General features: G+C 37.8%; 1 protein-coding gene across 9 annotated transcripts in view; it reads left to right on the forward strand.

Moving 5' to 3' along the window:
- The window catches only part of DGKI (diacylglycerol kinase iota), a 512,024-nt gene that overhangs the window by 303,698 nt on the left and 195,026 nt on the right, over positions 1–13,300 (forward strand). For all 9 annotated transcript variants that reach the window (XM_056123879.1, XM_056123870.1, XM_056123875.1 and 6 more), the window contains 2 exons: positions 9,608–9,663; positions 11,054–11,116. In XM_056123879.1, the coding sequence (XP_055979854.1) occupies positions 9,608–9,663; positions 11,054–11,116 (119 nt within the window). The remainder of the gene's footprint in view (positions 1–9,607; positions 9,664–11,053; positions 11,117–13,300) is intronic.

Here is a 13,300-nt window from a genome sequence, read left to right on the forward strand (position 1 = left end):
GTTTAATTGAGAGATGGGTTCAATATATGAGATAAGTAACAGTAAGAGGAATATATATAGAGAGATATATATTTGTTATGTATATCTATACATATAGATATGTAAAGAATATATATAGATAAAAGAAATATATAAAACTATTTATTAGTATGAGGTTTGTTTATAAAAAAACAATTTGTAAATGATGTAGAAGTTCAGTGGGACTATTGACAGGGAAAAAGGCATAAGGGAGATTTTTCATAAAGAAATGGCAAGAGAACAGTTGGAAGTTAAAGAATGAGCATAAATTAGACCCTGCCTTTCTTAAACAGTGGGTCACAACCCCATGTATACTGGAAAATTTGTCAGCAGTGAAAGGTTTCTAAATGTGCAATGACCAAACATTAATTCAAAATCAACCATATAATGAGTCTGAAATGTTTCTGGTAGCACTAGCCAATGTTGTATTTCTTGGGTGAAAAGAGATTGTGCAACAAATAGGTTTAAAAAGCTCTGTGCAGACAGTAAATAAAGTGGAAAGAACATTGCGAACAGGAAAGAAAAGGATAGAACAGAATGACAAATGAGCCTATTATAAAAATGTTCTTTTAAAAATATTAGATAACCAATCCATACGTAATAAAAAAAATTTGTGATGGTATTGGAAAAATAAGATCTTTGGTGCAAATTATGTTGGAAAGGGGGAAAGATTTTTCAATTTATGCAATTTGAATTGAATTTGACAATATTATTATAGGCGTGGATTTTAGAATCATTGTTGTACTCATGATAACTGAAGTATTAATATTGGTCAAGTATGCTAGGGAAAGAATATAGAAGTGTGTGAAGTATATAACATTCAAATTAGTAACTTCTTTTTATAAATATAGTTCTTTTGGCAAACATTTTAACATAAACTTCAGTTAAATAATGTATGAAGGATTAGATAAAGATAAACATATTGAATTTATTATTTAATAGTTACAAGAGTAAAGTTTATGCAAGTCTCTGATTTAGGGAGTCTTGCTTATCAATATATAAAGTTGTCAAAAGCACACTAGTAGGCAATGAAGCACTGTAGCACTGTCCTCCCCATTGTTCATCGATTTGCTTAAGTGGGCCCAGTAACGTCTCCATTGTGAGACTTGTTGTTACTGTGTTTGGCATATCGAATACGGGCGAGATACTCTCGGTAGCTTGCCGGGCTCTCCCAAAAGGGCGGAGGAATCGAACCCGAATCAGCCGGGTTGGCCGCATGCAAGGCAAATGCCCTACCCGCTGGGCTATCACTCCAGCCCTCTAATGATCCAGTTTTTAAAACTTGAAAATATATCTCACCCTGTGGAACATGTATTAGACATTTTATTATCTTTCACTCTACTTGAGTTATGTTAGATAAGAGGTGCCTTATACTTTTTTATTTGTTTAATAATATCTCAATATTATAAGGTAAGGACTGCAAACATTTATTACTTCATTATTAATTATATTGAATTATATATTTTCAAGAGTATAAAAGATTAAATATACTGAGCTTTCAACTGCTTGTTCTATATTTTGAAGTAATCTAACATAAATATCATAGGATCACTTAATTTTTGTTCCATGTGGTCTTATGACTCCAATCTTACATTGTTTTAGGATATAGCTTGTTACAAGGTAGATTTGACTCACAAATTTTGGCTGATAGGTTTCTTATGTCCACATGTTTTGACTACTAGAATGTTGGCTTTATAGTGTTTATTGTTAAAATACTAAACTTAGAAGAAGGTAAATACATCTTTCAATGCCTTTCTTTCTTAACTGGTCTTATTTGAGCTCTTGAAGAACTTTCTGTTTAGTAGAGATCTTTGGCAGTAAAATAGTATTTTACTAATCCCTAACTTTTTAAACTTTATTCTTTCTCCTTGGTGTATGTGTGTAGGGGTGAGGTGGTGGAGGGGGGATTTTCATGGGTGATCACAGGGAAGGAGCTACCACCTTCAATTTCTAAAAAAGGAAGCATGTAAGAACTGGACTGTGAGCTAAGCAGTCTCTGAGGTCCTTTGTGACTCTAATAGTCACTGAGCAGATGTGTTCTTGGATGATTAAAAGAAAAAATCTTAGGTGTGATATGTGGACAGAATGCAAATGCCATGTGAATGTTGTGTTTGAGTCACCATACAGTTATGTAAGCAGAAAGCAGTATGTAAACCATGACGAGCTCATCATCTTGTACTTTCTTCTTTGAATACACATTTGGAAGACTGTAAGGTTGGCTTAAAGTAGAATATACAGGAGTACTCAACAGGGCCAGTGAAGAGGGAAGAAATGCTCAGTTAGACGGGGGCAGGAATTATTGTTATATTAAGTAAGTTTGTGTTTGGATCTATCCCCTAACTAGGCATGTCATACAGAAATAAAATATTTGAAATGGAAATTGAAGCTAAGTAGCCAAAACAAGTATAGATTCAAAAGCAGGGAATTAGGGTCCCGTTCTGATGTCACATAGATGATTGTGTTGTATGTAAGAATAAATGATGTATTAATAAATGGAGTGAAATATGCTTTATCATTATAAATGGATTCACTCATAATCAAATCATTTTGGTGATGAGATTTCAAAAGTTTGAGCTAATGAGATTCGGATGGGATTTTTGGAATTTGAATCGGTGCTATAATAGAATAAGACCCCTAGGGATTTGAGAGGGAAAAATATATTTTTCTTATGGGCAGATTGTGAACCATGAAGTAGAGGCTAGATAGTGGCAAGTAGAGCCTTGGTCTCTATAGTGTTGGCCATATTGTACTTTAAACGGTAAAATAATTTTGTAGAAATAATCAAGGTTAATAATTGGTGGGTATAAACTAGGTCGATTATCCTGGATTATCAGAGTGGAACAGTATAATACCAGAATCTTTTGAAAGTCATGAAAGTAGTCAGATCTGAGGCAGAAAGGGAGTCAGGTCTCCAAAGCATTGCTGATGTGCTTAATGTGCTGTTGTTGACTTTGATGATTGAGGGAAGCGTTAGTATATGCGGGAATCCTCTGGTGTTGAGAAAGAATAGTAGCCAGCAGCCAGCCAAGACAAAGACGTTCACTCTTACATTTTCAAGGAAGTAGGTTCTGCCAGTAAACTGAGTGAAAATGGAAACGAGTTATTCCTAGAGCCTCTCAGGATCTAGCAAGCCTATACATCATTCAGTCGGTCTGTCTATCTATCTATCTATCTATCTATCTATCTATCTATCTATCTATCTATTGGGGTTGGGTTATGCCCAGCTATGCTTAGGGCTTTGTCACCCCTAGTGGTGCCAGGAGACCAAATATGGTGCTGGAAATTGAGCTGAGATCAGCCACGTGCAAGGAAAGTGCCTTAACCACTATACTATCTCTCTAGCATCTATACCTTGTTTTTTGGTTCATATAATATAGCTAGAAGACCAGTTTATAGTATCATTCTACAACACTATAAAAAGGGTGTTCTATGCTGCTCAGTTGCAGAATTAGGGATTACTGTAGGATTACTGTCCTCCCGTTGTTCATCGATTTGCTCGAGCAGGCCCAGTAACGTCTCCATTGGAGACTTTTGTTGTTACTGTGCTTGGCATCATGGGTAGCTTGCCAGGCTCTGCCGTGCGGGCGAGATACTCTCGTTAGCTTGCTGGGCTCTCCAAGAGGGGTGGAGGAATCTAACTCAGGTCGGCCATGTTGGCTGCGTGCAAGGCAAACGCCCTACTGCTGTGCTATCGCTCCAGCCCCACAGAATTAGGAAAAGGGCATATTTTAGTAATGTTCAATTATAAATAGTTAATGTTAAATAGTTATAATATATAGTTATATTATAAATAATTAATAGTTAAACTTCACACAGTGGGAAATTCTGTCTCACTGTCTCAGGAAAGAAAAATGGTCAGTCTAAAAATGGTACCAAGAGCCAAGATGCTTCTACTATTGGGGTCTGGATACTTTAACTTACTGAGAATGTTTCTTGAGAACCCAATTCATGCCTTTCTATCATGAAGGTCAAAGTGAATACGAGAATTCCGGCCCCCTCTTTATTTTGTACATTTCTCACACTTCTCTAGTATTTTGTATCTTTCTCAAAATTAGTGCCTTGATAGAAAGATATCTCTTGGAATTTACTTTATTTGAACATTGTCTAAATTATATTTGTGGGGAATATGCTTATCAACTGAATGAAATTACCAAAAACTTGGATAAAAATATTTTTATCCTACATTTTTGGGCTTTAGAGAACATATTCTGTCTCTTGAGAATGGAAAATATATTTCTTTAAAGGAAAATAAGATTTTTCAATTTTTAAGGCTCATAGGAAAATATCATAAAGATGTGAATATTTTCCAAACCATACATAAATTATATGTATGTAGCTTACAAAAAGTAAATGTTAATAGTTGGTATATGGTTTACTTAATAGCTTTGGACATCACTGCCCTGAAAAATTTATGTTCCAGAATTGTGGGCTCCTTTTTCCATTTCTCATTCTAACTCTTTAAGTGGTTGGATCTGTTTTTTATTTCTTTTTTTAGTTAGGCCTTATGTACTTATGATAAAATGCAAAGCTACAAAGATTCTTTCATTTTGCCTGTGGGTCTGTAAAGCAAGAAAGAATCAGTTCTCTGAAAATGGAACCCAACTAAATCTGGATCCAAAGGGTCGGAAATGGAGCCAGAGAGATAGTGCAGGGGTCAAGGCTCTTATATTTTGTACAACTTACCCTGGTTTGAGCCCCAGCACTGCATGGTTCACAGAGCACCATTGGGTGTTTCCCGAACACCCCCAAGTTCCCCTTCCCAAAAGACAAAAATCAAAACCACTGAAGTGTTGTTTGGTACTCAGTTTTATCCTGAAGAAGGTACAGACTATAGAAATTGTCGGCTTTGGACCCAGGAGATAGCTTAAGTGGTAAAGCGTATGTCCAGCATGTACCAGGTCTCAAGTTGGACCTCGGCCCAGTTCACACATCTCCACCACCCTCCCCTCCCTCTACTGCTGGGCTGCTGGGCAGAGTGGCTCCTGGGCTCTCCTCCTCTGGGGGTGGCCCCTATAAAAATGGTGAACGCTGGGTCCAAGTATGAGAGATCCTGGAGGCAGAGAAATTAATGACAGTTTTACCTTTTTTCTATTTACCATGCTCTATATAAATATTTTAAGCCTTTTATTTTATTTTATTTTTTAAATTTTTATTAGTGAAGCACCATGAGGTACAGTTGTAGACTTACAAATTTTTGTGCTTGGGTTTCAGTTATACAATGATTGAGTACCCATCCCACCACCAGTGCCCATTCTCCATCTCCAGTGCTCCCAGTATCCCTCCCATCCCCCAACCCCCCATCCCATCCTGCCTCTATGGCAGGGCATTCCTTTTTGTTCTCTCTTTCCTTTTGGGTGTTGTGGTTTGCAAAAGATGCATTGAGTGGCAATCATTGAGTGGCAATCAGTCTACTTTCAGCATGCATCTCCCATCCTGGGAGGATCCTCCCAACACCCTTTACGTGTTGCTCCCTTCTCTATCTGAGCTGCCTTTTCCCCTAGCATGTGTGGCTGGCCTCCAAGCCATAGAGTTAAACTCCTGGGGCTTATCTCGGCTTTTCTTGGGTGTTAGTCTCCTATTTTGTTACTTTATGTTCCCCAGATGAAAGCAGTCTTTCTATGTCTGCCCCTCTCTTTCTGACTCATTTCACTTAACATGATACTTTCCATGTAGTACCACTTGTATGTAAATTTCATGACTTCATCTTTTCTAACAGCTCATAGTACTCCATTGTGTACCAGAGTTTCTTTAATCAGTCATCTGTTCTCGGGCACTCAGGTTTTTTCCAGATTCTGGCTATTGTAAACAGTGCAGCAATGAACAAAGATGTGCAGATGTCACTTCGACTATACTTTTTTTGCCTCTATGGGATATATTCCCAGGAGTGATATTGCTGGGTCAAATAGGAGCTCAATTTCTAATTTTTTGAGAATCATCCATACTGTTTTCCAACAGGGCTGAACCAGCTGTAAGCCTTTTATTTTATTTTTGTTTCTAGGGCTAAAGGTTTTTAAAAATACAAAAACTGTAAATAAATGAATACTTTCAAGAGCCTATTTACAAAAATATTTTTTCTTTTTCTTTTTTTAATTTTTCTTTTTTATTTGAATAATAAAAGAATTTTTTATTTTAATAAAAAAAGAATTTTTAATTTTAATTAAAAAGGAATTTTTAAATTTTAATTTAAAAAAGAATTTTTTTATTAAGTCACCACGATTTGCAAAGTTACTCGGAATAGAGTTTTAGGCATACAGTGTTCCAACACAAATCATATCACCAGTATCAACTTCCCTCTGTCTATTTTACCATAAATTCCACCAGTTTCCTTCCATCCCCTACCACCTTGCCTCCTTGACAGACATGTTTGTTTGTTTGTTTGTTTTGTTTGGGGGATTTCCCCAGTGGTGTTCAGGGCTTCCTCCTGGCTCTGCTCTGTACTCAGGGATCACCCCTAGTGGAACTTGAATCCATATAGGTTGTGGGGTTTGAACCTGGACTCACTATGTGCAAAACAAGCACCCTATCTTCTATAATACCCAAACAGATCACCTCAACAGACATGTGTTTTATGTTTTCTATAGTTTGGATCATCCACTTTGATTTCTTTGTTTCTGTGGTTCTGATATATAGATATACCCAACTCCACATCTCCAATGAGTCTGAGGCCCTGGCTTCTGCCTCTGTTACTTCCTATCTGTCTCTTTACTATAACTCCCCCTGCCCCCCATCCTCATATTTTGGCTACTCTTGGGAGTGCTTGGGGCTTACTCCTGGCTCTACGCTCATGGATAACTTATGGTGGAGCTTGGAGGAGGACTGTATGAGATACTGGAGATCAAACCTGGGTCAGTTGCATGTAAGGCAAACACCTTACTGTATTATCTCCCTAACCCGGTATCACACCTATTGATAACATGCGTTCCCTTGTCCTGATAGTCTATAGACCAAAAAAAAGTGAAATCATCCAGTATTTTTTTTCTTCTTTTGACTTAACTTTGCTTAACATGATATCCCCCCAGTTCCATCCAAGTTGCAGCAAATTTCATGATTTCATTGTTCCTTAAAGCTTTATAGCATTTCATTGTGCATATATTCCACACCTTCATTTTCCACTTATTTATCACTGGACATCTAGGCTGAGTCCATACCTGAGCTGTGGTGCTAAGAGCTGAAATGAAGAATATTGTGCATATAACATATTAGATGAATTTTTGTGCCCTGGAGCTAGATACCAAGAAGTAGAATTGATGGATCATATGGCAATTCTATTTCTACTTCTCTGAAAACTTTCCATGCTATTTCCCACAGGGTTTGAACCAGACCACATTCTCACTAGCAGTAGATGAGAGTTTCTTTTTGACCACCTCTCCGCCAACATAGATTATTTTCAGTTGTTTGGGAGAAATTATTTGTTCTCAGAACATCAGGAAAAGGTTTATTATCCAAGATACATAAATATCTCATATGGATCAAAATAACTCACAAAGAATATAAAAATCCCCAAACCATCAAAAATGAGAAGATAAAATGAAGAAAAAGATGGAAGAGAAAGATGAATGGCCAGTAGGTACATAAAAAGGTGCTCATCATCAATTATTATCAGGGAAATCCAAATCGAGATGACAGTGAGATACCATTTCATACCAGTGAGAATGGCACATGTCAATTTTTTTCAGTTTGAAAACCTTTATCCATTTTTATGTTTTCTACTAACATTATATTCTAATGGTAAAGGTAAAGGTAAAGGCCCTCCCGTTGATCGTCGATTTGCTCGAGCGGGCCCAGTAACGTCTCCATTGAAGACTTTGTTGTTACTGTGTCTGGCATATCCAATACTCTCGGTAGCTTGCCGGCCTCTCCGAGAGGGGCGGAGGAATCGAACTCGGGTCGGCCATGTTGGCCGCTTGTAAGGTGAACGCCCTACCCGCTGTGCTATCGCTCTAGCCCATATTCTAATGATTAAGTAATAATTTAATCATCAGTTCTGCCAAATTATGTCAAAGTCTCATAATTTTTGTTCTGCTCAGTCTTGGTGTATGAACTCAGTAGGTTTTTATCATTTAGGCAACACTTGTTGGGATATGATGCCACTCAAAAATAGTGTTAGGACTTGGAGAGTTTCATCTTGGCAACCAGCAGTTTCTAAGAGAAATGACCAGGAGAAAGACCCAATTCAAAGATGAGATTAGTGAATTCAGAGATAAAATAGGAAGAAGGCAAAAATATTGAAAATGGAATTATTTAAAGTGTTTGAAATTTCATTAGAATTTAAGAAAATGGAGTTTAATTGGGGATTTTTCAATTCCTTGAATTACTAATAAACATTTTCTGATACAGATTTTTGCTTAAATCATTTTGTGGTCTTTAATATAAATAGCACCCAGATGTATTCAGTGTTCAGTGTCCTCCCATTGTTCGTCGATTTGCTTGAGCAGGCCCAGTAATGTCTCCATTGTGAGACTTGTTGTTACTATGTGTGGCATATCCAATACGTCACGGGTAGCTTGCCAGACTTTGCTGTGCAGGCAAGATGCTCTTGGTAGCTTGCCGGGCTCTCCAAGAGGGGTGGAGGAATTGAACCCGGGATGGCTGTGTGCAAGGCTAACGCCCTATTGCTGTGCTATAGCTCCAGCCCAGGTTCATATTCAAGGCATTTTTTTTTCACTTGTCAGAGTACTTAGGTCTCTAAAATGCCCTGAATCTATTCAGCAGGTGTGTGTGTGTGTGTGTGTGTGTGTGTGTGCCTGTATGTGCCTGTGTGTGTCCATTAAACAGATGCTGTTTTAAAAAAAGTCTGTCATAAATGAGAACAGATGGTAGTTAGGAGTATTTGCAAAATATTAAAGCAAATGCTCCATTAATTTTAATTCAAATGTCCCATATTTAATTCCATATGGAAGCTGCACACATAGTTTATAAAAAGTATATTCCCTGGAGATCAAAGCAAAATAGTCGCTCTTGCATGTCTTCATTCTTCTATGAGCCTCCCGTCTGTTCCTGTTAAACCTCTGTTTTGAATGAGTCCTGAGTGTGTCAGCTGTATAGGCATGAGAATTACCTGGAGAGTTTTCTAGATTCCTAGACTGTATGTCCCAGACATCCTAACTCAGTAGGCCAGAAGCCTAACTGTCACTGTCCTCTCGTTGTTCATCGATTTTGCTTGAGCGGGCTGAGTAACGTCTCCATTGTGAAACTTGTTGTTACTGTGTTTGGCATATCGAATACATCATGGGTAGCTTGCCAGGCTTTGCTGTGCGGGCGAGATACTCTCAGTAGCTTGCCGGGCTCTCAGAGATGGGTGGAGGAATTGAACCTGAGTCGGTTGTGCCAAACTCGTGCAAGGCAAACTCCCTACTGCTGTGCTATCACTCCAACCCAGAAGCCTAACTAGTTCCCACTTTTAACAAGTTCACAGTTGATACCAGTGTTACCAGTTTGGGAATCTACTTCTGTTGCACTAGATTACTATCCCAAATGACCTAGAACTAAAGGAAAATGGTAAGAGACAATTGGTTCTATTGGATTGTACTAACTAAGTCACTGTCTTTGATTAGGTTCTTGTAACCAAAATACCTTTTCCTTCTCACAGAAGCCAATCCAGAGAAATTCAACAGTCGTTTTAGAAATAAAATGTTCTATGCAGGAGTAAGTATTTGTTTCAGTTTAAAGATATTATTACATATTATGTAATACATATTCACTATAGTATAATGTGAGCTATTTAAATATATATATACATATATATAAATATCTCAGATGTTTGGTTGGTTATGTGTATATGTATATAGTTAATGCTGTTGTCTTAATTTAGGAATTAAAGGGTTTATTTCTTTACTTTTTTCCTTTTTTCTTTTTCTTTTTAGGCTGCTTCCGGTGATGCTCAGGGGTAACTCCTGACTTTGCACTCAGGAGTTATTCTTGGTGATGCTCAGGGGACCAGGTGGGATACTGGTTTATCGAATCCCAGTTGGCTGCATGCAGGGCAAGCCCTGTACCCACTGCACTAGCTCTCCAGCCCCCAAAAGGATGTATTTCTTAAAAGAGAGAGAACTGGTGTCCATCATCATTGAATTTAAAAGTCCTAAGGGGCTGGAGAGATGTTACAGCAGGTAGGTCACTTGCTATGCATGTGGCCAACCCAGGTTTGATCCCCAGAACCCCTGAGCCCTACCAGGAGAAATCTCTGAGCACAGAGTCAGCAGTATGTCCTGAGCATCTTAGGGTGTGGCCCCCCAAACAAAGCAAAACATATAATCATATATGTGTATATATGTTATATTATACATATATATTGTACATTGAACTTTAATGCCCTACTCCTTGTACTTAGAGAATGATATTTAAGGAGTTATGCAAAAAACAAACATTAAAACTAGTCTAAAGCATGGGATATTAAATAGACTGAAAGCTGCTATGTAAAGGTTTGGGTAAGAATCTTATTTCTAAGCATCAGTGTTTGGATGAGAAACTGAAGGGCACGATGAGTTTGCATGGAAGCATATATGTGATTAAAGGAGGCTATGGCTTTTCCTCCCTTCTTCAAGGACATAATAGGAGTTTACCAGAGAGTAAAAACATACTTACAATATATTGGTTTTTCAATAAAGTGTTTTAAATTTATAGCACTAGAGAAAGGGGATCAAATGAATGGGAGTTGAAACAACAGTCTCAGTGGCATTAGAGATTTGAACAGCACCGAACAGACAAGTAGAAAGATCAGGAAAACTAGTAAAAAGAATCTTCACTTTAACCTCAGGAATTATTACTTTTTCCCATTCTTCTCCCATGATTGTAAGTCTTATTAAAGGTTATTAAGGTTAATAACCTTAAAGTCTTATTAAGGTTATGGTTTGTAAACAGAGTGAGCCAGACTTGATAGTCATTGCACTGCTTTATTTTGGATTCAGCAAATGAAGAACTTGTTCTATATTTTTATGTGTCTTGGAGTCATTTGTCATTTGAAACAGTAATAGAGAAAAAAGGATTTTGGTATAACTTTGTAATGAAGATTTTCCTTTATTTCCTTGTGATACAGGCAGCTTTTTCAGATTTCCTACAGAGAAGCTCTAGAGATCTATCCAAACATGTTAAAGTTGTTGTAAGTATTGGGTGTCTTGAGTTGTTTCATTTTAGTCCATCTATGCATGCATGCTGGAAAAAAAAGCCACAAATTTCAGTTTACCTAGGTTAAGCAATGGAGTGTAATAGGGTATCACATGACTAGAGTTCATTCAGACAATATTCTTGAGCAATTGGGTATGGATTGGAGACTGTCTTAGCTGTTGGAGATGAAAATAAGAAAGCAAGTCTCACTTCTGAATACTTATGATTCAGTGACAGAGAAGGGCAGGCAATTCATTGCAAGGACAGTAAGATAAACGTTGCTTTTATACATGCTATTGTGATGGCACAAAGGGAAAAGGCACAGCTGAGCGTGGTAGACTCAGTGAAACCTGTATCAGAGAAGTGATGCTGAACCAACAAGATAGAAACTTGTGTGCACCAAATATCTTTATTCCACAGCTGTCTAAAGAATCTCTACTCTCTCTCTCTCTCTCTCTCATCTTTCTCTCTCTCTTTTTTGTTTGTTTGTTTTGGGATCACACCTAGCGATGCTATGGATAATTCCTGGCTTGGTACTCAGAAGTCACTCTGTGGTGCCAAGGGGACCAGGCAGTACTGGGGGTTGAACTTGGGTCTCTTGCATGCAAAGCATGCATTTAGCCCTCTTTAGGTCAGCTCTTTCTTTGGGTTTAATCTTCAGCACCTCATGCACCCCTGAAGACTTTTGGTTGTGAACCAAAAACACAGAGAGAGAGAGAGAGAAAGAGAGAGAGAGAGAGAGAGAGCCTGAGAGAGGGAGAGAGATGGAGAGAGAGATGCAGATGGAGGACAAATGGACATGAAACAGAGCTTGAAATTGTTATGACATAAAGAACTGAATATGTGACAAGGGATGAACAAAGGGTGTACATGGAAATAGAGAAGAGTATGTGGGCATATAAAGCAAAACATGGAAGAAAATGAGGAGATACAAATAAAAATTAGTCACCTCCAGGAAAACATACATGAGATTCAAATCTCCTGAAATAATAGAAATAGAAAACAAGAGACCTCGAATGACCAGCAGAATGGCCCGTGGAAGGGCAGGAGAGATAATACAGCTGTTAAGGAATTTGACTTCCATTGCCCTACCCAGCTTCGAGCCCCAGCATCCCACAGGGTCTCCCGAGCCCCTTCGGAGTGATCCCTGAGTGCAGAGCCAGGAATGTGTTCTGTGCATTGCTATGTGTGGTCCAAAAACCAAATATTAAAGAATGACCCTTGGTATCACTTTCAGATAGTTCCGTTCTCATGCTGCAGCAAAGAAAAGCAGCCATCTATTGGAATAGGAACTCTTCAAAAAAAAAAAATACTGCCTTCTTGAAGACAGAGACATGAAAGGCACAGTCTAGTATCCTGTGAATAGCTTCAATTTGATTGAAGGATGGGTTCAAGTGGCAGTAACTTTACCCAAAAATTGTTTCCTCAACTGCCTGCCACCCAATCAAATTAAGCCAAATTAAACCAATTCAAACCTCTCTTTCCAATGTTCAGAGCCAGTGAGTACTGGGCAGTGGCCATATTGAATAACATCAACTGGGTCAATGTTCAACTGTGTGTAATTCCCAACTTCTAAGAATTTCTCTCCTATATCCCATAGTCCTAGATAAATCTCTCCAGCTTGGGTAGCTCTATAACTGGGGTTAAAATTAATTTACAGAAAAATTGACATGGTAGTCATATATCGTGAAAAGATTTGGTGCCAATCAATATATGTAATAATTGATATATGTAATCAGATGATGTAATCTGATGTTTTATAAAAACATCAGATGATGTTTTATGAGGAAAGAAAAGAGATGTTCAAAGTTACCTCTGAAAATTTTTGATTCAGTGCTGTCTTATGAGGAAACTGACCTTTAAGAAGATCTCATTTTCTTTGTCTTTAAAACAGGCAAAATAGGACACAGCTTCGAAGTAATTATTCATCATCCCCCCCCCCCCCCCGTGATATAGAGTAACAGGGTATTTCTACAGGAATCGCTATATTCTTGATTTTGAGATGGAATGAATGAAAGGTTAACCGGAGCAATTAGGTATATAATAGCAGAATTTCTTATCTCTGCTATAGAATGAAGTCAGTATTTTTTGAAGTCAGAGTTAATCTCTCACATAAATTTAAAATGTTTTTAAAATTAATAATGAATTCTACTTCCCATCGCATATAGCATTCATTCCC

The sequence above is a fragment of the Sorex fumeus genome, unplaced genomic scaffold (genome assembly GCF_029834395.1).
Source record: "Sorex fumeus unplaced genomic scaffold, SorFum_2.1 ptg000048l, whole genome shotgun sequence".
Lineage (NCBI taxonomy): Eukaryota > Metazoa > Chordata > Mammalia > Eulipotyphla > Soricidae > Sorex > Sorex fumeus.